This window comes from Notechis scutatus, chromosome 15 (assembly GCF_049901735.1).
Source record: "Notechis scutatus isolate UNSWTSFEM ecotype Mainland chromosome 15, rNotScu1.2, whole genome shotgun sequence".
In the NCBI taxonomy this organism is placed as follows: Eukaryota; Metazoa; Chordata; class Lepidosauria; order Squamata; family Elapidae; genus Notechis; species Notechis scutatus.
In genome coordinates, this window is record NC_142023.1 from 9,668,342 (window position 1) to 9,691,813 (window position 23,472).

General features: G+C 46.9%; 1 protein-coding gene and 1 long non-coding RNA gene across 2 annotated transcripts in view; both read left to right on the plus strand.

Annotated features, from left to right (window-relative positions):
* Positions 1–4,888, plus strand: part of CCDC180 (coiled-coil domain containing 180) — a 30,480-nt gene extending 25,592 nt beyond the window's left edge. Inside the window, 4 exon segments of the mRNA XM_026686715.2 lie at positions 813–924; positions 1,783–1,888; positions 2,687–2,825; positions 3,566–4,888. Of these exon segments, the coding sequence (XP_026542500.2) occupies positions 813–924; positions 1,783–1,888; positions 2,687–2,825; positions 3,566–3,700 (492 nt within the window). The 3' untranslated portion in view covers positions 3,701–4,888.
* Positions 4,889–10,841: 5,953 nt separating this feature from the next.
* Positions 10,842–20,354, plus strand: LOC148129472 (uncharacterized). Its single transcript, XR_015745426.1, has 2 exons — positions 10,842–11,664; positions 19,588–20,354. It is a non-coding gene; the product is annotated as an uncharacterized LOC148129472 (long non-coding RNA).
* Positions 20,355–23,472: the final 3,118 nt, after the last annotated feature.

Consider the following 23,472-nt stretch of genomic DNA (forward strand, 5'->3'; position numbering starts at 1 on the left):
CTAACACTGATGTCATTATCTAGTTCGCTAATGAAATGTCTGCAAGGAAAACAATCGAGCTCAGAGAGCAGAAAAGACTCCACAGTATCTATCTGTCCATCCGTCTATGCCTGCCTGCCTGCCTCTATCTCTCCACGTACCTACCTACCTACCTATCTATATCTTTATCTATCTATCTATCTATCTATCTATCTATCTATCTATCTATCTATCATATCTATCTATCTATCTATCATCTATCTATCTATCTCATCTACTCTATCTCCTATCTATCCACTCTATCTATCTACTCTATCCTATCTACTCTATCACCTATCTAGTCTATCTATCTATTCTATCTATCCACTCTATCTATCACCTATCTACTCTATCTATTCTATCTATTCTATCTATCTATCTATCTATCTATCTATCTATTCTATCTATTCTATCTATCGATCAATCACCTCTCTTTATATCTATATCTATATCTATCTATCACCTCTCTAGCTATCTATCTATGACGATGTTACCTAGTTCAGGTAATGAAATGCCTGCCAGGAAACAGCCAAGCTCAAAGAAGCACCAGGGAGCCCACAACAAGGTGCCTTTGCTAGGAAGGGCTCAAACTTGAACTGAAATTCTCTCTCCCCACCGCCCCACCCAACCCCCACCTCCCAATTCAGTCACAGCCCCACCAGCGGGCAGGGATCCTAATCTTGAGCTACATAGCCTTTCCCTGAGGCCCGAGCCCTCCTAGGAACCTGCTCTCTTTCACCGGCCAGGCTCCTTCGCTCTCCTGATGGTGACCCCCCTCCTTCCCCCGCCCCCAGGTCTGCGTCACAGAGTGCGCCCAAAGGTTTGTCTCTACCTTGGCCGCTTGCACCGAGACCATCCTGATGGAGCTGGACAACAGCCTCACCATCGATGATGTCCAAGTAGGAAGTAAGTCATCGCCCAGGGGGACCCCCCTCAATTCCCCATGCACGCCCGGTTTTGCCTGAAGAAGCGAAACCGATCTCCCCCACCCCGTGTTCCTTTAGCGTCATTGTTCCTAGTGGTTAGTCCCCCCCTTGAAAAGGGGGAGGGAAAGATAATTTATACCGATAGTCCTCAGCTCACGAGCCCAACCCTTCTGTGGCTAAGTGAGGGGTTTGTTCAGTGAGTTTTTATGCCCCGTTTTACGCCTATTTATTGTTAAGTGAATCCTGGCCGTTCTTAATTTAGCAACGGGGCTTTATCAGTTGAGCCTGGCTTCCCCATCGAGGGGGCTTGTCAGGTCACAAAAATGGGGGCCACAGCACGGGGATGTTGCAAGCGGTCCCAAGTCGCTTTTTTTCCCAGCGCCTTTCTAACTTTGGGCGGTCACTAAACGAAATGTCGTAAGTGGAGGACTTCCTGTATTGTCCAGTCAGCCCCTGTTCTCCAAAGAGGGCCTGGTTGCCCCCTTTCTGTGAAAAATTTGAAGGCATATTAGGATGGTGCTACCAAGAACCAAGAGAGAGAAGAACAGATAAATCAGTGTTGGAAGGAACCCTGTAGGTCACCTAAATAGGAACCCGGTCATAAATACGAACCTCTTTTGCCGAGCATCTGGATTTTTGATCCCATGACCTCAGGGGTCCACACATGTGAAAAGCCGTCATGTTGTGTGTCATTCTTCTTTTTTTTTTCAGGGCCGCCCCGAACGAACCGTTGCAGGTCGAGGACTCCCTGCGATAACTTACTGGGTCGTTGCAAACGAGGGGATAAATCCCCTCCCAAAAAATGCCTCTTTCTCACCCGAGCTCTGTTTTTCGCCAGAGACGGAAAAAGTCCGGGAGAAAACCATCACGCTGATCCGTCGTAAAAAAGCCGGACTCTCCTTAGAAGTGGAAGAACAGAAGCTGGTGGCGGAGCGAGGCAGCAGGTGAGGTATCGCTGTCCTCTTTCGGGGGGGGGGGGGCACGGGTGGCAGACCATCTGAAGCGGCCACCTCTGCTTGGGATGCCCGCCCCTCTCCCGCCCGGGACCAAGACCTCGACTTAACAACCCAAAATCCCAACCCCAAATTTCCATTGCTGGGCCAGACAGTCGTTAAGTGAGTTCTAACCCCAAGGGTCCTGATTTTGATCCCGTGACCACAGGGATGCTCCAATGGTCGTTAAGTGGGAAAAGCGGTCCCAAGTCGCTTTTTTTTCCAGCGCCGTTCTAACTTTGGGCCGTCACTAAGCAAAATGTCGTAAGTGGAGGTCTACCTGTATTGTCCAGTCAGCTTGGTTGCCCCTTTTCTGTGAAAATTTGAAGGCATATTAGGATGGTGCTACCAAGAACCAAGAGAGAGATGAACAGATAACAGATAATCAGAGTTGGAAGGGACCTTGTAGGTCATCTAGTCCAACCCCACCCACCCAAGCAGGAGACCCTGCACCATTTCTGACAAATGGGAGTCCAGCGTCTTCTTGGAAGCCTCCCGTGCTGAAGCTCCCACGACTTCCAAAGGCGACGTCTGTTCCACGGGTGGATTGCTCTCCCTGTCAGAAAGTTTCTCCTTATTTCCAGCTTAAATCTCTCCTTGTTCATCAGATTAAACCTACAACAGGCTTGCTTAAAAAAAAACCAGACCTTTGAAAAGGGGTCCGTAATGTTATTTATACCTTCGGGAACATCCCCACCCCCCCACCGATCTTCTCTTGGGGGAGAGGGGCTGTTCCTTTGCCTTTTGCAGAACCTGGCCTGGCATCCCACAAACCACCAACCCGAGTCTCCCGGATCAGATTATCTTTCCGGAAACGGCGTCCGTGACCACAGCCAAAACCACGCTGGGCCACGTCGCTGCGGTGGAAGAGAGAGACGCCGTTTACGCGGTAAAGTAGTTGGGACTTTTAAGGGCTCTCCTGGAACTGACAGAGAATTTGGTGGGAAGAAAGGCTCTTTTTTTAGGCCCAAAGTTAGCAAGTTTGGGATGAGCAAATATCTTCCCCCACCCCCTCATCCCTGTCACCCACACACGTTTAGATGGGGTTGCTTCCCAGCTCCCGGGGTCAGGGGTGGGCTTCAGCTGGTTCGCACCAGTTTGAGCAAACCGGATGTTAATTTTATATCCCCTCCTGCCTCTCCCGGTAGTCCCCACGTGGCCTGTTTGGTATCCCAGGTAAGGGCAGGGGACACGTGGAGCCCAGGGAAAACGGGCCCTCCACAGCTCACTTTCGCTGCCACGATGGTGCAGGAGGCCGAAGAGGCCACGCCCACCCAGCGACGGATATAACAAATATTAAATGACAACCCTCCACTAATACAAAGAAAATTGGCAAAATCTTGGTAGAGGTGGAAGAAAAGAGGAGGAGAACTGCGGGGTCCTTGGTGCTGTCTGAATTGGGTGGTTTCCTTGCAGGAATTTCACGACCCAACTAGGCAACACCATCAGTGCTAGAAAGGAGCAGGGTTTGCTCTCTGTTTACGTACAGTTAGCGTCGGTGACAAGAATAAGCTTAAGTTTCTTGATTGGGGTTCACTTTGTTTTTATTTTGCTTTTAAATCGCCTCCTGATCACTCTAAATGCCAAACACCACCGGATTACTTCATTTTTCTACTTCGGCTTACATAGAAATTCAAGGAAACGCTCCAGATGGAATTTGCCCGGATCAAGGAGGAAAACACAGCCCACCTCATGAAAACCCAACACTGGGCCCATTGGTGGAATAAGTCTGTGCAGAAAATCAAACAGCTCTATTATTTGTGAAGCAGTTTAATTTCCCCCTCTCCCCCGCCTCCTCATTTGTGCGATATAGGTGTGTTCTTTACAGCTGTACGAAGAGAAAAATGTTAGCCTGAAAAATAAAACCGCTGCTGTTTTTGCATATCTTGGCACCTTCCAAAAGAATGGATTTATCAGCGTTCCTCAAACTTATGAATTTTAAGGCCTGTGGGCTTCACCTCTCAGAAATCCTCCGCTGGCATCTAATTAGCAATACTTCATTAAGACACTGTCCCATTTTGTATTTTCTAAGTACGGGTAGTCCTTGGCGTACGACTACAAAACTGAGCCCAAAATTTCTGTTGCAGTTGTTAAGCGAATTTCGCCCCATTTTACAACCTTCCTTACGTCGCAGCGGTTACGTGAATCATGGCAGCTGTTAAGTTAGTCACACGATTAAGTGAAATTTTAACCACGTTGGATGAACTTTCCTGCCAAAGTTGTTAACGTGACTCAGGCGGTTACGTTCGTTAGTTAGGCCCACGGTTGTTGAGCGAATCCGGCCACCCCATTGGCTTGGCTTTTCAAGAGGTCACAAAAACGGGACACCACAATCGTCATAACTGTGAGTCAGTTGCCAATTTTGATCACGTGGCCGCGGGGATCGTTAAGTGTGAAAAATGGTCATAAGTCATTCACATTGGAACAGTCCACTGAACAAATTGCTGTAAGCCCAGGACCTCCCGTACTTAGTAACAATTATTTATAACGCTCTCTCTATTTTGTTATTTTCCAAGTATCATTTTTCTCCAGCTGTGTGCAAATTGTCAAATTGACTCCATCAAACATTTTGTGTTTCTCTACTAAATATGGAAGTGATTCTCTCCACCAAGAGAGAAAGAGAGAGAAAGCAAAATAAAGATTTAAGCTTCTCGGCTGAGCTGCCGCGTGAAGATTAAAGCTAATGGATGGGGCTTCATCCCTTCATCTGGGAGGTTTAAATACTTCCAAGTTAGCTCTGCCAAACTTAAAACTGATGGGACTTTAATGATCTGTTTTCATTAGACTGGCTGCACGGATTAATTTCAATATTTTGATCCTTCCCAGCTGAAAACAGACTGCTGGAGATTTGTGCCAAATATATTAAAATATAAAACTGAACATCTTCAAAAGCAGATATATAGGGCAACTTAAAGACTGTTCGAAGCATTTGGGGGGAGCTGTTTCCTTAGTTTTTTAGCCACTGGGCTAAACTGGGTGTTAAGGACTGTTTGCAAATCCCTGCAATTAAGTAATTGCACAACTCCCTCTTATTCCTTTGACTTTGTTTCCTGAAGCCTGCTGGGAAGGGTCACAGAAAAGCATTCGCATAACCCCAGGACCCTGCAGCCGTTGTAACTGTGAGGATCAGTCATAAGTCCCTGTTTTTAGTTGTTTTTGCAACTTTCAATGGTTAACAATAGTTGCAAGCTTTCTTTTCGCTCTCTCTCACATCCATGTTTTAAATTTTATTTGGGAAATGCCAAAAGAAAAGAACATTTTTTTTTTACAGACAAAAAAACCAGACATGAACTTTTTTTAAAGCTTTCTTTTTAAAAAAAAAAAGCAAAATAATAACTCATCCTTACCATTGCATAGAGCAGGTGATACACCAAGACCAAGTTCTGAATTGCATTGCATAGGATTGTATCTCTGCAGTTGGGGTTCACAGCCAGCTGCATCCTTGCCACGGTATTATAAGCAATTAGTTAAGCTAGCTTTGCTTTCCCACATACAGCAACGCAGGTGACTGGCCAGGCTTCTATGCCCCAGAACACACAGATAAAAGACAGTTAGGCAAAATACACACAAAATACACAAACCTCTGGTCACGCAAACATTGTGCTAAGGCAAAAAGAAAAAAACTCTTGAGGCTTCCGGAGCCTTTGCTGTGATGTTGAGCTGCTGCTGTGAAATTTAACAGTCACAAAACATCTTCAAGACGGAACCAGTTGCAGTCAGTCCTCGACTTACAATCACAGCTGAGCTCAGAATTTCTATGGCCTAGCGAGACAAGTGAATTTTGTCCCCTTTTTGGCCAAAGTGGGGGGATCCCATGACCCCCTGGGACACTGCAACCGTCATAAGTACATAATTCAACCAAAACTTAATGGAAATAATACAAAACCACAACACGCAAACCATTCTACTCTACTCTGTATTCTATTCTATTGCCATTCTAATTATTCCCTAATTTATATTCTGTATTCTGTTTTCTATTCCGTTCCATTCCAGATTGATTTAGGCATCCTCTATCTTAAAGCCTATTTAGAGACTATTCTTTCCATTTGGCTTTTACTGTTTGACTGACTGCAGAGGCAAATCAACTCTTTTCCAACCGAGAGAGAGAAGGAAAATATGAGAGAAGCTTGTGATTTTCCACCCCTCCTTTGCTCCACCGAAGGACAGGCACTCTTGAGGATGTCACAGCCTGGATTAACTCTGCCGGTTCTGCTCTGCAGAGATGTTTGTTCGCTGTGGAAATGCCAGCTTTTTTAAAAGCAGCAAAGCCAATTAATCCAGTTTTATATTTAAGCCCATGTCTATTTGCCAGATGCCATCAACGTTCCCTTACAGGTGAGATCACGGGATGCCATGGAGATGAGCTGGCAGATTGGCATTTTTCTGCCCTACCCCCCCTCTCTCTCTCTTAGGCTCATCAGACAAACCCAGCTAGGATTAGCAATGGTGGGTGAATCCAGGTTTATTTGGTAGCTCAGCCCAAAACCTTTGCTTGTGGATGCAGCCAGGTTCCGCATGGCGTGATTTCCCCTGCAGAAAGAAAAAGAAAAAAAATAGCCCAAAACACAGATCCAATTTTTGCAACCTGCAAATAAGCCTGCTGTAAATATTTGGGATATTTTGTTCTCTCATTTAAGGACCCTAGCATCTGTTTTGCAGCTCTTGTCACTTCAATGGGCATCCATTCAGACTCTCAAAATGAAAAAAACAAAAACAAAAAAACCCACCAGAATAAGTATAAAGGAGGGGTGGGGAGAAGGAAGAAGAGGAGGAGGAGAAATGTGGCAGTCCCTGTTTGCAACCCGTGCAAAGTCTTTGATTTGCAAAGGCTGGTAATTCTCCTCCCCCCCCCAAAAAACAACATTTTTTGCCTGCCGTGGTGTGTGGCTTAAACGCAGCAAACTTCCTCTCCGTTGCTTTGACCTGTTGTGTCGTCTGTTCCGAAGAAGCTCGAGACAGGATATAGATCCATGTAGATATAAATAAAAGGATAAATAAATAATAATGGCTTAATGAGCAGATATTACTCTGGGCAACCTATGCAGGCTGCTAATATAAATTTGCCTGGGACACTTGGCTCTCTCTATTCAAATAGTCCTTGATTCACAACTGTTCATTCAGCAACCGTTTGGCATTATGACGGTGCTGGAAAAATTGACTTGTGACCGGTCCTCACAATTATGACCGTCAAGAGTCCCAAGTCATGTGAATCCACCTTTGTGGCACATATTTATGGCGGTTGCAGCATCCCAGGATCACATAATGGTCATTTCCAACCTTCCCAGCCATTAAGACGGATTTGCTTAACACCCTGCGGTAGTTAGGCAGCTATTCACTTACCAACCGTGGCAAAACAAAATAAAACCCCTTGATAAGGTTGGATGCAACTCATCAACCATCTCGCTCAACAGCAGAAGTTTCCGTTCTAATTCTTGTCATTAAAAGAGGAGGAGGATTTGTCCCATAATAGATTAGATGCATTATATAAATGGCTCCTCGGGACGATTTAAAAGAAATGGGCCTCTATAGCAACCGGGAGATAATGAGATTAAAGAGATGTGAGCGGGTTGGTTTTCTGATAATAAACACAGCCCTAAATTGTGACCCTCCGGGATGAATTCCTGCACTGCCAACACCGTTTGTGTTGTTCACCATCTTTCAACCCCTCTACTGTGTGTATACACACACACACACACATATCAGTAGCACTTAGACTTATATACTGCTTTATAGTGCTTCACAGTCCTCTCTCAGCGGTGTACAGAGTCAGCCTCTCGCCTCAACAATTTGGGTTCTCATTTGACCCACCTCGGAAGGATGGAAGGCTGAGTCAACCTTGAGCCGGTCAGGATTGAACTGCTGGCAGTGGGCAGAGTCGGCCTGCAATACTGCCTTCTGACCACTGTGACCCCAAGCCCTTCCTTCCTTCCTTCCTTCCTTCCTTCCTTCCTTCCTTCCTTCCTTCCTTCCTTCCTTCCTTCCTTCCTTCCTTCCTTCCTTCCTCCCTCCTTCCTTCCTTTCTTCCCAAGGTCCTTTCCAGCTCTATTCTGATTCCTTCCTTCCTTCCTTCCTTCCTTCCTTCCTTCCTTCCTTCCTCCCTCCCTCCCTCCCTCCTTCCTTCCTTCCTTCCTTTCTTCCCAAGGTCCTTTCCAGCTCTATTCTGATTCCTTCCTTCCTTCCTTCCTTCCTTCCTTCCTTCCTTCCTTCCTTCCTTCCTTCCTTCCTTCCTTCCTTCCTTCCTCTCCACCTAGCAATAGCACCTAGACTTATATACCACTTCACAGTGCTTTCACAGCCCTCTCTAAACGGTTTACAGAGTCAGCCTCTCATTTTATATATATATATATATATATATGAGAGTCTTCTCGTTTCTATAGCAACTCTCCCACTGGCTCCTTTTTCTATTGCCCAAAGCACCGGTGACCAAAATTAAATTTCAATTTTACCCCCCCCCCCCAAAAAAAGAAAAATTGAAATAAAAATGGCACGGGGGTTTGCAATCACTTCCCGCCCCCTTCCTCCTTCTGCTCCAGCATCGTTCAAGCATCGTTCAAGCAAGTTTGAATAGAGACGAAGCTTTGGGGTAGGGGGGTTGGGCATGGCTTCGATCACCTGGCGGGGTGGGTGGGTCAGGAGCTGGAAATCAGCATCCTCCTCGTTTTTTTGGGGGGGGGGTAGTTGGAAATAGCCCCCTCCCCTCCCTTCCTGGGGTTCTGCATGGACCAAAGAAACGTCTCTGCAACGAAGTTGTAATCTGGAAATGGACCAGGGACCCCCCTCTTCTTTTCCTGCAATGCATCCTGTGGCATCTTGAGGGATAATTGGATTCGGTTTTTCAGGCTTTGCAGTGGGCGATTTGTTGGCATGTCACCCCCCCCAAAAAAACCTTCTTTTTTCCCAAACCCTGCGATAAGCAGGAGAGCCCTGCCTCGTGTGGAAAGGCTTGCTGGGTGTCCTCTGTCCAGCCCAAATCAAACGCCTCGCAAGTGAGATTTATTTCATGTCATTATTTTAATTCGATTTTTTTTCCAAACGTGGGCGGCCTCAGTGGCTGCCAAGAGGGAGAAATTTCCCCTCCAAACGATCGAAGGGCTTGAATTGGGCTTTGGAGGCAGGACAACGGAACCCATCATCCTCCCCATCCTGGTTTCCAGCAGCCTGGCAGCTTCTCCGCGCAGGCAGCCCTAGACTTAATGACCTGCAGTTGACCAGCAGGATTTCCGTCACTAAGCGAGGTGCCTGTTAAGGCCCCCTCCCTCCTTCCCTATTTTACCACCTTTTTTTTTTTTGCCCTGTCGTGAAGAGAATCACTGCGGCCATTGAGTGAATCCCGCAGTCGCTGAGCGAATACGGCTTCTCCCATTGGCTGTCAGAAGCGACAAATGGCGCAAATGGCCATCACGTGACCTGGGGGCGTGGCCACCTTCATAAACCCACGCACCTGAGCACCTGAATTTTCATCACATGACCTGGTGGGTTTGCACACACACACACACACACACACCCTCCCCCGAGGAGGAGGGTCTCAGCATTGAGCAAAACGCAGCAATTTTTTGCCTCGGGGTTCTGTTGGCAAAATAAAGCCAAATTCTGCACATGCTCAGGAACCCTGTCTCAGGACCCAATTCAGATTTCATTCTCCTTAAAAGGTTTCTTTCTGTGTGGTCAGGTTTGGGATAGCTGCAAATGACCTCCCTTCAAATTGGTTTATTATTTGGAGAAACCTACCTTCCTTTCCCTTCCTTCCTTCCTTCCTTTTTTCTTTCTTTTTCCTTTCCTTTTTCTTTCTTTCCTTTTTCTTTCTTTTTCTTTCTTCCTCCCTTCTTTTCCTTTTCTTTCTTTCTTCCTTTTTCTTTCTTTCTCTTTCTTCTTTCTTTCTTTTTCTTTTTCTTTTTCTTTTTCTTTCTTTCTTTCTTTCTTTCTTTCTTTCTTTCTTTCTTTCTTTCTTTCTTTCTTTCTTTCTTCCTTTCTTCCTTTCTTCCTTCCTCTTTTTATTTCTTACTTGCTTGATTTCCCTTTTTCTTTCTTTCCTTCTCTCTCTCTCTCTCTCTTATTACATAAATGTTCAAATCCTTTTTTTTTTGCTTTCGTTATTAAGTCAGAATCCTGCCCCCACAGAACTGACATGTGTGCTTTCTTTTTCAGTTCTCTGGGGTTTTTTTGTTTTGTTTTTACAAAAAAATATTATGCCTGCGAAGTAAGCTGTATAATAGCCCTCAAACCCAAACAATATCCCATTGATTGCCAATCAGTGAAACAATATTAATAACTTTAAAATATATAGCCACTATAATAACTGTCTTGGCTGCTGTGTGTATGCATTTTTCTTTTTTTGGGGGGGGGGGACATTTTAAGGTTTTTAACTGCTTTACCTGTTTTAGAATTTTGCAAGCCGCCTGGAATCACTGGGCTGAGAAAGCAATCCATCCATCATTAAATCAATCAATAAAATAATACTGTTATTTTGAGGAATAAGCTCAGGACTGCTCAGATACCGTTGCCTTCGTGTGTGTATCAGGGTGCTTTAAAGCAAGGTAGCACCTGTCACCTATGCTAGATAGCTTTCCTTTTTTGGCACTCTGCAGATGCTCAGAGATAGCCTGGTTTTCTTGGTTTTCTTAGTATTCCACGGTTTTGTCTTTCAGGAGAAAAGACACTTGACAGACAGCCCAGGGGAGTGGGAGGTCTTTCAATAATAATAATAATAATAATAATAATAATAATAATAATAATAATAATAATAATAATAATAATAATAATAATAATAATAATAATAATAATAATAATAATAATAATAATAATAATAAATTTTGCAAGGCAAGGAGACAGCTTAAGCCCCTTGAGCTGGCGAGCTGGCGCTCTGCACGCGCTCAGGAGCCCCAGGCAAACCGCTTTTGTGCGCGGTTCTTCTTGTTGTGGGCGGTGTAGTTTTAACACACACACACACACACACACACACACACACAAAGACACACACACCTCTTGGGAAAGGGAGAGGAGGGGGAGGCTGCTTTACCTGCTAGCCGGTGGCTGAGTCACGTTAGCTCCCCGCCCCTTTCCACGGCTGGATCCACGCTCCTTTCTCCCCGCCTCCCCCCCCTTCCCCTTCCCGGCCTCGGGCGCTTCTCTTCGGCTCCTCCGCCTTCCAGATCCTCCCCTCCTCACGCGCGATCCTGAGCCCAAGCCGGCGCTGCCATCCGCTTCTTCTCCGCCCCGGGGAGGAAGGCGGGGGCGGCGGGTGGGAGTGGGGTCTCCATGGGTGCTTTTGCAAGCTGCGCCCGCGGGGCGCGCTCGTCCGTCCCCCCGAAGGAAATTGACCAGATCTGGGTGCAATTGACGGGATCCGGGTGCAATTGACTAGCTGCATCTGCCAGGCTCCCGGCGGCGGGCGAGGTGGATGGAGACGCCGATCGGGGATCGCCCCAGCTCCGCCCGGAGAAGGCGAGCAGGAAGCCGGGATTATTATGGGCTTGGACAGCTGTTGAGCAGCAGCAGCAGCAGCAGCGAGGTGGCATCGGCGGCGCTCCCTCGGCCAGCCCTGCGGTCCTCCTCCACCTGCCGCCGCTTCTTCTTCTTCTTCTTCTCCTCCTCCTCCTCCTCCTCCTCCTCTCCTAGCGGCTCCCCGGGCCTGGATCGCGCGCCCCTCCACCCCACCCGCCGCCGCCGCCTTTCTCCTCGCCCGGCTCCTTAGAAACGATGAGCGGCAAACCATGATGCTGGAGAGCCAGGTAAGGCAAGAGCGCGGCTGGGGGGAGACCTGGCCAAGAAAGGGAGCGGGGGAGAAGGGAAGGGGCTGGGGAGGGGGCTCCGTCCTCACGACCCCGCCCCGCCTTGTTTGGAGGTGCGGGAGGGGAGGGACGCTTCCCCTGGCGGCGCTGGGCTTCCCCGCGGGAGGAATCGCCTTCCTTGCCCCCTTGCCCCAAACCTTGGCTCGGCACGTGTGAATGCAGCTGTTGGGGCTTGGAGGGCGCCGGGGAAAGCCCAAATTCGCCTCTGGGAAAGGAGGAAGCCGATCTGGAGGAATGAAAGGTCCTCCCTGGCGCGGGGGGGGGCGGGGGAAAGGCTACAAGTAGTAGTCCACCCACAAGGCTCATGTATGTTGCTAAGGATTCATTAAAACAAGCTTTAATTGCGGGGCCACCCCCCCCCCCATACACACACACACCCAGTGGTCATTGGCGATGTTGGTGGGGTGGTCTAGATGATCCTTAGAGGCCTTTGGCATCTGGTGATATTTTTATTCTGTAGAAATAGCGGTAGGGAAGGAACTTGGCTACACCTTAGACCTAAGGTGTCTTCATTTTAAAGCCCAGGGATGAGCCCCACTGCTGGGTCCATATTGGGGGTGTGTGTGTGTTCCATAGTGACCTCCCACCTGGGAGGGTTGGAAACGATGCCTCTGAATCATTACAATGACAGGTGGTCCTTGACTTACGGCGGCAATTGAGCCCGAAGTTTTATGTTGCTAAGCGAGAAATTGGCTCCCTGAGTTTTGCTGTATTTTTTTTTCTGACCTTTCTTGGCGCCGTCGTTCAGCGAATCACTGCCATCGTTAAGTTAGTAACATGGTCGTTAAGTGAACCTGGCATTCCTGTTGACTTGGCTGGCCAGAAGGGCGCCGAATCGCATCGTCGTCGTAAACTATGAGTCGGCGGCCAAGGGTTCGGATTTTGATCAGGTGCACCGTGGAGCTGCTACGACGGTTGTAAGTGTGTGAAAAAACGGCCCTCAGTCGCTTCTCTTTCAGGGCTGTTGTAACATTGAACGGTCGCAAAATGAACTCTAGGTTGGAACGGAGGATGGGCAGTGTGGGGTGAAGCTTTTAGGGGATTTGGACCCAGATCTCGCAGTTGAGGCTAGAAGGATATTTGGGGCTCCCACATGGATCCCACAAAGCCGTGGGATGCAATGTGCTTAAATTCTCAAGCTTTAGGATTGTGCTGTTCCTCCCCAGTTTCTCCAGCTTCGTGATGGAGTAAGAATTACCTTGGAAACGTTAAAAGTACGTTGGCTGGTTTGCCAAATCTTGAATTTGGCTTCCAGATGGATGAGAAAGCCATAGATACTACTATGACTATGATTATGATTAAATCTTTAGTGAGATTCACAGCCTTTGGGGCTGGTTGGTGGCTCAACAGCTCGAGTCCTAACCCAGGACCTAGGAACTGTTCAGGTAGCGTCGGAGGATATAAGCTGTTCCACGTAGGGTGGTTTTTTTTGCAGAATCAGGGTATTCAAGTCTGATAAATTCAGGATTTCCAAATAGCGAGGCGGCCCTTTAGGTGTTGCTCCAAGAGCTCCAGTCACAATTGGGATAACACACGATTTCTTTTTCCAAAGTCGCTCCACTTCCATTTGTAAGTCCCGATACTTTGTGATTTTTTTCTTGCTGCGTGTCTACAATTTGTGCATCGCCAGGTATTGCCATGTCAATGAACCAACCCTTTTTCTTTTCAACTATTGTTATGCCAGGTGTGTTGTGGGCCAAATGCCTGTCTGAATTCTGAAGTCCCATAAGATCTTGACTTTTTCATTCTCCAGAACCTTCTCAACCTGTTGTTGTTATTATTATCATCATTATCATCCATCACACAGTCAGCCAGATGTTCAGACTGGGTTTGGCCTTTTTGTCTACCTATCGAGTCCTGACCACGGACCCGGGATAGGCAAATCTGGATGTTTGAGGGTGTTACAGAGATCGCCGCAGGATGGAAGCTGTTCCAGGCCAAGCTGCCTTCTGCAATTGACCGATGGCAAATTTGTCAATGCCGACAATGTTCAAGAGCTGGCTCCAGTTGTTTTGGGACTGCTCCCAAGGCGCCTATGACTATGGGTACTACCCTTGCTTGCCTTTGCCACAGTCGTTCCATTTCTATTTGTAGCTCTTTGTGTTTTATTATTGTTGTTATTATTGTTGTTATTTTCCTTCGAAGTTAAGGCACAAAGAACCTCACCCTTTCTTGTGGAGCGGGGTGGGTCAATGGGAATTCAGCTGCTTTTTTCGGGCTTAGCCAAATAAGCACCTTGGCTGCTGACATCAGCAGGAGCCAACAAGGCCTGTGTAGACTTGTGTTGTGTTGTGCTGTGTGTGCATGGGGAAAAAAAACGCACCGCCAGGCTTTAATTTTGGCTGTAAAAAACAACCTTACGTCTGAGAAGAGAGGGTTGGTTGACGGCGTCAGAGAAAACATTTCTGTAGACAGAATAACAGAGTTGGAAGGGGCCTTCGAGGTCTTCTAGTCCAACCCTCCCCCCCTGCTCAAACAGGAGACCCCTACAGGATTCGGGATTACTTAACGGTTCTTCCTGATCTGGCCAGGAGGTGGCGCCAGCTGCTTTGGTGTAGATGCAAAAAATACTTGTTCTATAGAAAGAACAATTTGTTCTGACATTTTATAATGACTAAATAATAGCAGACAAAGCTCCTGTGAATCACCATTTTGTATTTTCTGGCTTCTTTGTAGTAGCTGAAACTCTCTGCATTTCAGAGCATGCCTTTCTGGTCCCAGCTCAGCCCCAAAATTGGGATTATTATTATTATTATTATTATTTTGGCAAGCTTGATGGACACAAGGCAGCATCACCCATTGCAGTGGGTCTGAGCTGGATTGGCTTAATTATTGATGGTCCTCAACTTACAGCCACAACTGAGCCCAAGATGAGACGTTTGCTAAGTGAGCTCTGTCCCATTTTACGACCTTTCTTGCCACATTTCTGCAGTGGTTCAGAGGGTTACTAAGTTGTACCCATTGACTGTTTATCAGAAGGTCACAAAAGGGGATCAGATGATCCCAGGAGCTTCCATTAGTTTAAAGAAGTGGGAGCCAAGATAGCCTCCAAAGCCCCCGAAGGGAGGAGGAGAAGCAACGGATGGAAATTCATCAAGGAGAGCAGCAACCTGGAACTAAGGAGGAATTTCCTGACCGTGAGGACAAATAACCAGTGGAACCACTTGCCTCCAGAAGTTGTAAATGCTCCAACACTGGAGGTTTTTAAAAAAGAGGTTGGATAACAATTTGTCTGAAATGCTATAGGGTTTCCTGCCTAAGCAGGGGGTTGGACTAGAAGACCTCCAAGGTCCCTTCCAACTCTGTTATTCTGTTATTCCATCCATTGCTTGTCCTGCCCTTCAGGTGGTTTGGAGAGTCAAAATCAAGCCACCCCATCAAAGAGCCAAGCCATCGCAATGGCACCCTTGCAAATGGCCAAGTTTCCCTCTGACTTTAAAAGAAGGGCATTATAAAAATAGTCCGCCACCTTCCTGTTTTTTTTTTTTCCAGCTTCCCCATCTAAGCTCAAAGTTGGGGATTTCCTGGGGTTTCCCTGATTGACTCTGCTGAGTTTCGGAATTCAGTTTGTCTTCAGTAGGTTGAGTTTGTGGTCTCCTGGCTGCTTCATTTTCTGAACAGTGGTTCTCTGCTGCCATCTTCTGCCCACCTAAAGCACCTGAACCTCCAGCGGAGCAGGAGGAGGGGAGGAAGAAGAAGAAGAAGAAAGAGGAGGAGGAAGGAGGAGGAGAGGAAGGAGGAGGAGAGGAGGAGGAGGGGAGAGGAAGGAGGAGGAGAGGAAGGAGAAGGAGGAGAGGGAGGAGGAGGAGGAGAGGAAGAAGATGAAAGGAGAGGAAGAAGAAGAAAGAGGAAGAGAAGGAGAGGAAGGAGAAGGAGGAGAGGAGGAACAGGAGGAGAGGAAGAAGAAGAAAGTGGAGGAGGAGAGGAAGAAGAAGAAGAAAAAAGAGGAGGAGAGGAAGAAAGAGGAGGAGAAGAAAAGGATAATAATACTGATTTTTTTTAAAAAAATAATAATTTGGTAGTACAAACTGATAAAGAGCCCCTGATGAGCCAGTCCTGACTGTTGCTATAAAAGAGCAAAGGGAGATAATGTGTTGCAAATATACTGCATAAAAGATTGAAAATGCAGAAATAACGACCTGTTAGGATAGTACAGGTAGGTAGTCCTTGACTTACGACCACAACGGAGCCCAAACTTTCTGTGGTTCAGTGAGACGTTTGTTCAGTGAGTTTTGCCCCGTTTTACGACCTTCCTTGCCACAGTTGTTAAATTAGTAACACCTTTGTGAAGGGAATCTGGCTTCTTCGTTGACTTTGCTCGTCCAAAGGTCGCAAAGGGGGATCAGAGGAATGAAAAAAAAAAAGTCTCTTTTTTCAGTGCCGTTATAACTTGGAACAGTCAGTAAACGAATTGTTGTAAGTCGAGGACTCCCTGTGCCAATTGTGATATAGGTGCCTTGGATGCGATCCCAAAACAATTGGAATGCCACTGGAACCCCAGACGGCATTGACAAATTCACCGTCAGTCAATTGCAAAAGGCAGCTCGACTTAGAACAGCTTAAAACCCGTGAAGTTGCGTTTAATATTATTATATAGAGGACCTGTGAGTTGGATCGAAATGCCAGATCCAGTCGAGTGGAGGGATTCATTTTGTTTTACTACTGGTTCTGTGGGCGTGGCTTGGTGGGCGTGGCAGGGGAAGGAGACTGTAAAATCTCCAGTCAGAGGTACGATTGGCCGGTTCTCCGAACTACTCAAAATTTCCAATACCGGTTCTCTAGGACCAGTCAGAACCAGCTGAATACCACCTCTGATCCACTCTAAACATCTGGCTGCTGTGACAAACAATAGTAAAAGGAGGAGAAAGGAGGGGAAGGAAAGGAAGGAAGGAAGGAAAGGAAGGAAGGGAAGGGAAGAAGAGGAGAGAAGAAAGAGGAAGGTAGGAAGTAAGGGGGAGGAGGAAAGGGAAGAAGAGAGGAAAAGGAAGAAAGAAAGAAAGAAAGAAAGAAAGAAAGAAAGAAAGAAAGAAAGGAGGAAAGAAAGAAAGAAGAAGAAAGAGAAAGGAAAGAAGGAAGGAAGGAAGGAAGGAAGGAAGGGAAGGAAGGAAGGAAGGAAGGAAGGAAGGAAGGAAGGAAGGAAGGAAGGAAGGAAGGAAGGAAAAGGAAGAATCTGGTTTCCCCAAATGATAAGCTGATCTGCAGGGAGGTCATTTGCAGCTATTCCAAACCCTGAACACACATTCATTGTTTTTCTTTTAAATTGCTCTGGTTTTGCCCACCCACAAAGTACCAGGATCCCGTTGATTTTACTCCCCAGCTGAGGATCTATTGCCTCACTTTCTTTCCCAGTTCTGAGCCTGGTTTGGCAATCAGTCAAAGAAAATATTTTTGGGGAGGCAGAGTTGACGTCAAGAGCTGCGAGGTGACTGGCTGGCCGTGTTTTGATTTCTCCCAAGAGGCAGATGAACAAGAGGAGTTAATCTAGATATAAAATTACAAAGGGAGAAAAGTGAGCGGACTGGCAACTCCTGGCAAGGTGTTTACCAGGGACGACAAACCATTGCCTGCATTTGCCCTTACATTTTTCTCCCTGTAATTTTAGGCACAGCAGAGCAGGCTCCGTGGATATACAGAATTATTTCAGGCTGCAGATTGGGAATTGGCTAAGCCCCTGAAAATGGAAATAACCCCTGTGTGTAGCAAATAAAAGTGTCAGGGGAATGGTGGCCATTTTCCTGATGACTGGTTTTCTATATGGAGGTGTTTTGGTTTTTTTTTAAAGATAAGTAAAGATAACATATATCACAATTATGATATGCAAAAGGAAGAAGGGAGGGAGAAAAGAGGAAGAGAAAAGGGGGAAGGAAGGAAGATAAAAGGAGAAGGAAAAAGGGAAGGAAGGAAGATAAAAGAGGAAGGAAGGAAGATAAAAGGAGGAAAAAGGGAAGGAAGGAAGATAAAGAGGAAGGAAGGAAGGAAGATAAGGGAAGGAAGGAAAAAGGGAAAGGAAGTTAAAGAGGAAAGGAAGGAAAAAGGGAAAGGAAGTTAAAGGGAAGGAAGGAAGGAATTAATTTTGAAAGTGAATGAGGGAGGGAAGAAGAGGGGTCACGGGGAGGAGGGGGAGGGAAGACACGCCATGTCTTCTCATATTTCCTCCAGGTGAGGCTGGGCTGGTGAGAAGGCAACGCAAGGCACAGAGTGGTGATGTCACTCCAGATTTGGAAAGGCAGACATGAGGAACGTCTGGGCCTTTTTGGAAGATGGAAAATTCCCAGCTAGGTCACATCATCAGGGCAAGAAGGGAGGAAGAGGAGGAGGAGGAGGATTTTGGGGGTCTTGGATGCTCTCTCAGCTCGGTTGCTTTCTTTCCGTCGTTTCGTGACCCAAACTAGGTAATAGTCATCAGCCCAGAGTCATGAAGGACCTTGGTGGTCTTCTAGTCCAACAGGGAACCCTACATCGTGTCAGATAAACGGTTTTTCCAGCCTCTTCTTAAAAGCCTCCAGTGACGGAGTCCCCACCACTCTGCATCCCTTTTAATATCTTCTCTTGCCCCCCCTCCCCACAAAAAAAAAGAAAAAAGGAGGAGGAAGAAGCTCAAGTATTTATCTCCAGCAGAGAAAAGCAAAAGCTTAAAGTTTAAATGTAATCTGTTGAATAGGAGGGATAACTTCAGGATAAAGATCACAACTCCCCTTCCCATCAATGGATGGTCTCTCTCACTCTGTGTGTGTGTGTGTGTGTATGAGAGAGAGCGAGAGAGACAGAGACAGAGAGAGAGGGAGGGAGGGAGGGAGATAGAGAGAGAGGAGGTTTGCATTTCACAGCATGTTAACCAGGTCAATTGAAGGCTCATTCATGCTGTGCCAAGCTTGATTAATGTTCCCCTTGGTGAGATTCATGCACGAAGCTATTGTTCAATTCTAGGTCACCGTCTTCTGTAAACCTAGAGAAACAACGTAAATCGGTAACCAGGTTAATGATCCAAATGTGCGAATGATCCCTTCAAGTTTGTTTGTTTTTTAGGCTACTGAAAGCCCTGGGAATTCTCGGGACCCCCTTGGATTTTTAACTGTCTCCAATAACCCTATATAGATTTTGGTCCGTTTCCCCCACCCCACCCGCCACATCTCTGACATGTTGCACAGAGACCCCCACAAGCCAAAAGAGATGATGGCTTAGAGGTATAAACCGAATTTTAGAGGCTTCGTATTTTGGGGGCCGATGTTGTTAAAAAGGACACAAAATGCTCCATGTTACTTCTGAGCAAATTTCTCTCCACCCCCCCTGCACGAGGGCCATCGTCGTATGCTTTGTAAGCATGGCAACGTTGCATGTGGCTGTCTCCATGACAACCGTGTGTGGTACCCAGCAGGAAAGATGGAGAAGGATGGGGAAAACCCGTTGCTGAATTGTGGTAGGTTTCCAAAAACACCACCACCCCCCTCCATTTTTTTACAACCTAGTCTGACAACATCCCATTTAGTTCGGTAATATTCAGGGGATGGTTGGTGAAAAATGCCCAAAACTACAGACCAGTTTTAGACGAGGTAATTATCTTCCCACTTTCTTTGGAGTTAGGCAGGTCGGTGGGGAGAATAATTTCCCCCATTTTGAACACCCACAAATCTGTTTTATCTTGCAAATTGCCTTTGCTTTGCCATAAAAAAAAAGATAAGTAATAATAATGCAACTCGACAGGTAGACAAAAAGGTCAAATCCAATGTATACATCTGACTGACTGGGTGATGAACCATAAGAATACATCAGTCAATTGCGGAAGGCAGCTTCCCTTTGGAACAGCTGACATCTTGTGTGGAATATCTGCAACCCCATCAAACGACAACGTCTTGCTTGTTTCAGGTCCCTGGGAAGGCCTCGATAGGCAGCCGAAAATGTCAAATCCAGTCTCCACATCTGGCTGCAACGAACCATAAATAATACATCATGCAAATTAGAGCCTCTGCGCTGTGGGATAAATTAATAATCAGAAGTGGTACAAAATGAAGAAGCTCAAATGCTCGGGGACTTTAGAATTCAAACGGGTCAGATTGAAGAATTGTCGATAAAAAAAGACAAAACAATTGTTGATAAGAAAAGACCATAACAAAAAAAGTCTGGATTGTGGATGTGGCAGTGCCCGGAGACAGCAGAATAGAAGAAAAAAGAACTGGGGTGCGGGGAAAAATCACCAAACACAAAAGTGTCTATGGAGAATCTCAGCCCTCCAGGTCATGGTTGTTGTCCCAAGGGGCAACTGGACTTTCTGGTTTTTCTTTGAAGACATTTCACTTCTAGTCCAATAAGCTTCTTCAGTTTCCCCACTATCCAGTCCGAGCTGAAGAAGCTTCATCAATCCCCAAAGGGCTGCCTAGAAAAGTGGAAATTTTGAACTTATCAGACCTGAATATTCTGACTTTGCAAAAAAAAAACCACCCAAAACCCACCTTACTTGGAACTGCCTATATACTCACTACCATTCCTGGGTTGTTTTTTTCTCCCCTTATCAGAAACAATTAAAAAAAAAAACTGCTGAGAAATAGAAACCCAGAAATAGCTGTAGGTATAATTGCTTCCCTTCTCCACAATGCAGTTATCCCTCTGAGAAGCTGTTTCGATCATCTTTTTTTTTTTTAATTTCTCATTTTCGGTGAGCTGAGCGCTTTGACTTTGACAAACTCCGCCAGGCTCTCTTTTGGACCTGCGCCCAAATCCCACCCCTGATGGCACCGTTCAGATTTTTGAACGACTTCTCTCTGAAAACCAGGTAATGCCCCACCAATGAGCTTTTCTGAGTAATTGAAGAGCAGGTGAATTTCCAGCAAGGGCTCCCTAGCCGTTCTGCTTTTTCTCATCGCCTTAAAAACAAGAATTCCAAATTCTCCTGGCTTTCCTCTTTTTGGAATTGAGAGCAAAGGGCCTGAAGATGGTGCTTAATGTGGCTTCTTGGCTATTCCAGGTTGTTCTTGTGCATTGATTGCCTCAATTTCCTTTGGAATTAACGGATGTTTAGGGTGGCAACATCCTGCAAACTCTGTTCCCCGTTGCTTTGAGGGGGGAAGGAACTTCCTTGTCATGTCCGCCCCCCCGTTCCGTTGCTGGCTTTAACCTGGGTTAAAGGTGATCGGAAACTGCCCGTGGTTTCAAAACAATGCTAGTTTTGTTGTTTTGAGCCTGGAAACGGGGTTGGGAGGAGATTTAGTTAAGGGAGAAAGACAGTGCAGTATAAATGATGGCCGAATAAAATGGAACCTCCCGTTTTGCAAGTCGATATGGTTGGAAGCACGTTGTGTTGTATTGTGTTGGGGCAGAGCAGTAAGCAAATCTGCCCAGTCCTGTCTGTTTATGTCTTGGGGTCCTTGGTGCTCTCTGAGCTGGGTGGTTTTCTTGCAGACGTTTCATTACCCAACTAGGTAACATCAGCAGTGCTAGAAGGCAGTGGGGTTTGGGGAGTGGAAGAAGGAGAAGAGGAGATGGAGGAGGAGGACTGTGGGATCCTTGTGGCTGTCTGAGCTTGTTTCTTGCAGACGTTTCATTACCCAAAACTAGGTAACAACGTCAATGCTACCGTAGAAGGGAAATATTCCCTTCTAACACTGATGATGTTACATAGTTTGGTCATGAAACGTCTGCAAGAAAACCACCAAGCCCCTCACATTTCAACCCTGAGCTACAAATGTTCTCCTTTACTGCTTACCCCTTGGTGTAAATTTGGGGTTATTCTGCCAACTCACGCGAATTTGTGATGGGAAGGAAAGCGGTGAGGCTCCATTGCTCGATCAGTCAACTCAAAAACCAGTTGATTGATTGATGCGTCTGAGAAGTCAGTGCAAGATCTTCAAACATCTTTTCTCTGCTTCCGTTACCAATGAAGTGTATCTTCTCCCAAGTGCTAACCCTTCATTTGCTCGGGGAAAGCTTGCTTTGATGTCCCCAGTTCTGATCTCCCTCCATTTTATTATTATTATTATTATTATTATTATTATTATTATTATTATTATTATTAATTTTTATGGATCCCATTTTGAAACCATCCATCTCCCTCCCAAAGGGAGGGACTGCCCTACTTAAAATCCACCGGGGAAGAGTTGGCCTGTCTCTCTCTTTCTTTCTCTCCTTTTCCCCCTTTCTCTCTCTCCCAATCACGTGCGCTCTCTCTCTCTCTCTCTCTCTCTCTCTCTTCCTTTCTCTCTCCCTCATTCTCTCTCCCCAATCTTTCTCTGTGTCTCTCCTTCTCTCTTTCTTTCTCTTTCCCTTTCTCTCTCTCTCTCCTTTTCTCTCTCCCCTTTTCTCTCTCCTCTCTCTCTCTCTCTTTCTCTCCTTTCTCTCCCTCTCTTTCTCTCTCCCTCTTTCTCTCCTCCCCATTCTCTCTCTCCCTCTCTCTCCTCTCTCTCTCTCTCTCTCTCTCTCTCTCTCTCTCTCTCTCCTTTTCTCTCTCCCCCTTTCTCTCCTTCTCCTCTCTCCCTTTCTCTCCCTCTCTTTCTCTCTCCCTCTTTCTCTCTCCCCATTCTCTCTCTCTCCCCTCTCTCTCTCTCCCTCTCTCTCTCCCTCTCTCTCTCTCTTTCTCTCCCTTTCTCTCCCCTCTCTTTCTCTCTCTCCTCTCTCTCCTCCCCATTCTCTCTTTCTCCCTCTCCCTCCCTCTCTCTCTCCCTCCCTCTCTCTTTCTCTTCTCTCTCTCTCTCCCTCTCTCTCTCTTCTCTCTCTCTCTCTCTCCTTGGCAGAGGGGGATGCCCAGCGTAGCATTTTCCTGCAGAAATGCAGAGCTAAGGGAATATGAATTCAGGTTTCCCACCCCTGCCGTGCCCTTGACGGGCGAGGGAGGGCGTTCCCCTCTCCAGCAAGGAGGGGGAATGAGCTGGAGGGGGGGGTTTCAGAGAAAGAGAAGGAGAAACGTGCCTGCGTCAACCTCCCCCTCCTCTCCCCCCCCTCCTCCTCCTGGACCCTTTTTGTGCTTTCTCTGCCATGGATGACTGCAGACTCCCAGCCTTGCAGTAGCCGGACCCAAAGGAAGGGACCTGTTGTGTCTCGGGAGACAATGCAGAGACTCGAACCGAGCGCCCGGCCTTTAAGGGAGGAGAAGGCTGGGGAGCTGCTGCTGGGGGCAGCAGGAATTCGGGGGAAGCCCAGCCGAGGGAAAGCAGGTTGAGCTTCAAAGGAGGTGCCTGCCTGCCTGCCTGCCTGCCAGAGGTGTGGACAGGATCCCTGACGATGACCCACAGCCTGGGCACACAGACGCCGCCTTTGGAATCGCCCCGGAGAGCTTCTCTCGCTGCTGCTGCTGCTGCGGCGGTGGTGCTGGTGGACACCGTGTCTGTTGGCAACCTGTTTCAGTGGCGCTAAGGCGAGGGAGGGAAGGAGGAGGGAGGGCTCCATCCGCCATAAGCCAGGCGTTGCGTGGGGGTTCCAGGTGAGAGCCGAGCTTGGCGTGCCCAGCCGCCCTGAGGATGGAAAGCAAGCCTCTGTTCAGCATGCAGAAGGCACTGGTGCAGCCTTTCCAGATGTGCATGTTGGATATCCCCTTGAGTGTGCAAGACGACGATGTGAGTAGCCAGGCTGGGGAGGCGTGGGAGAGATTTGGGCGAGGGGATGGAGGGGGAGGAAGGCTGGGACAAGGTTTGGGGGAAGGGAGAAAAAGAATATGGTAAGATATGGGATTTATTTGATCAGCGGTTAGACAGAAAAGTAGGAAACTGAAGTATAACACGGGAATAATGAACACGTTGCAACTGGTTATTTTTGAATGAGTTA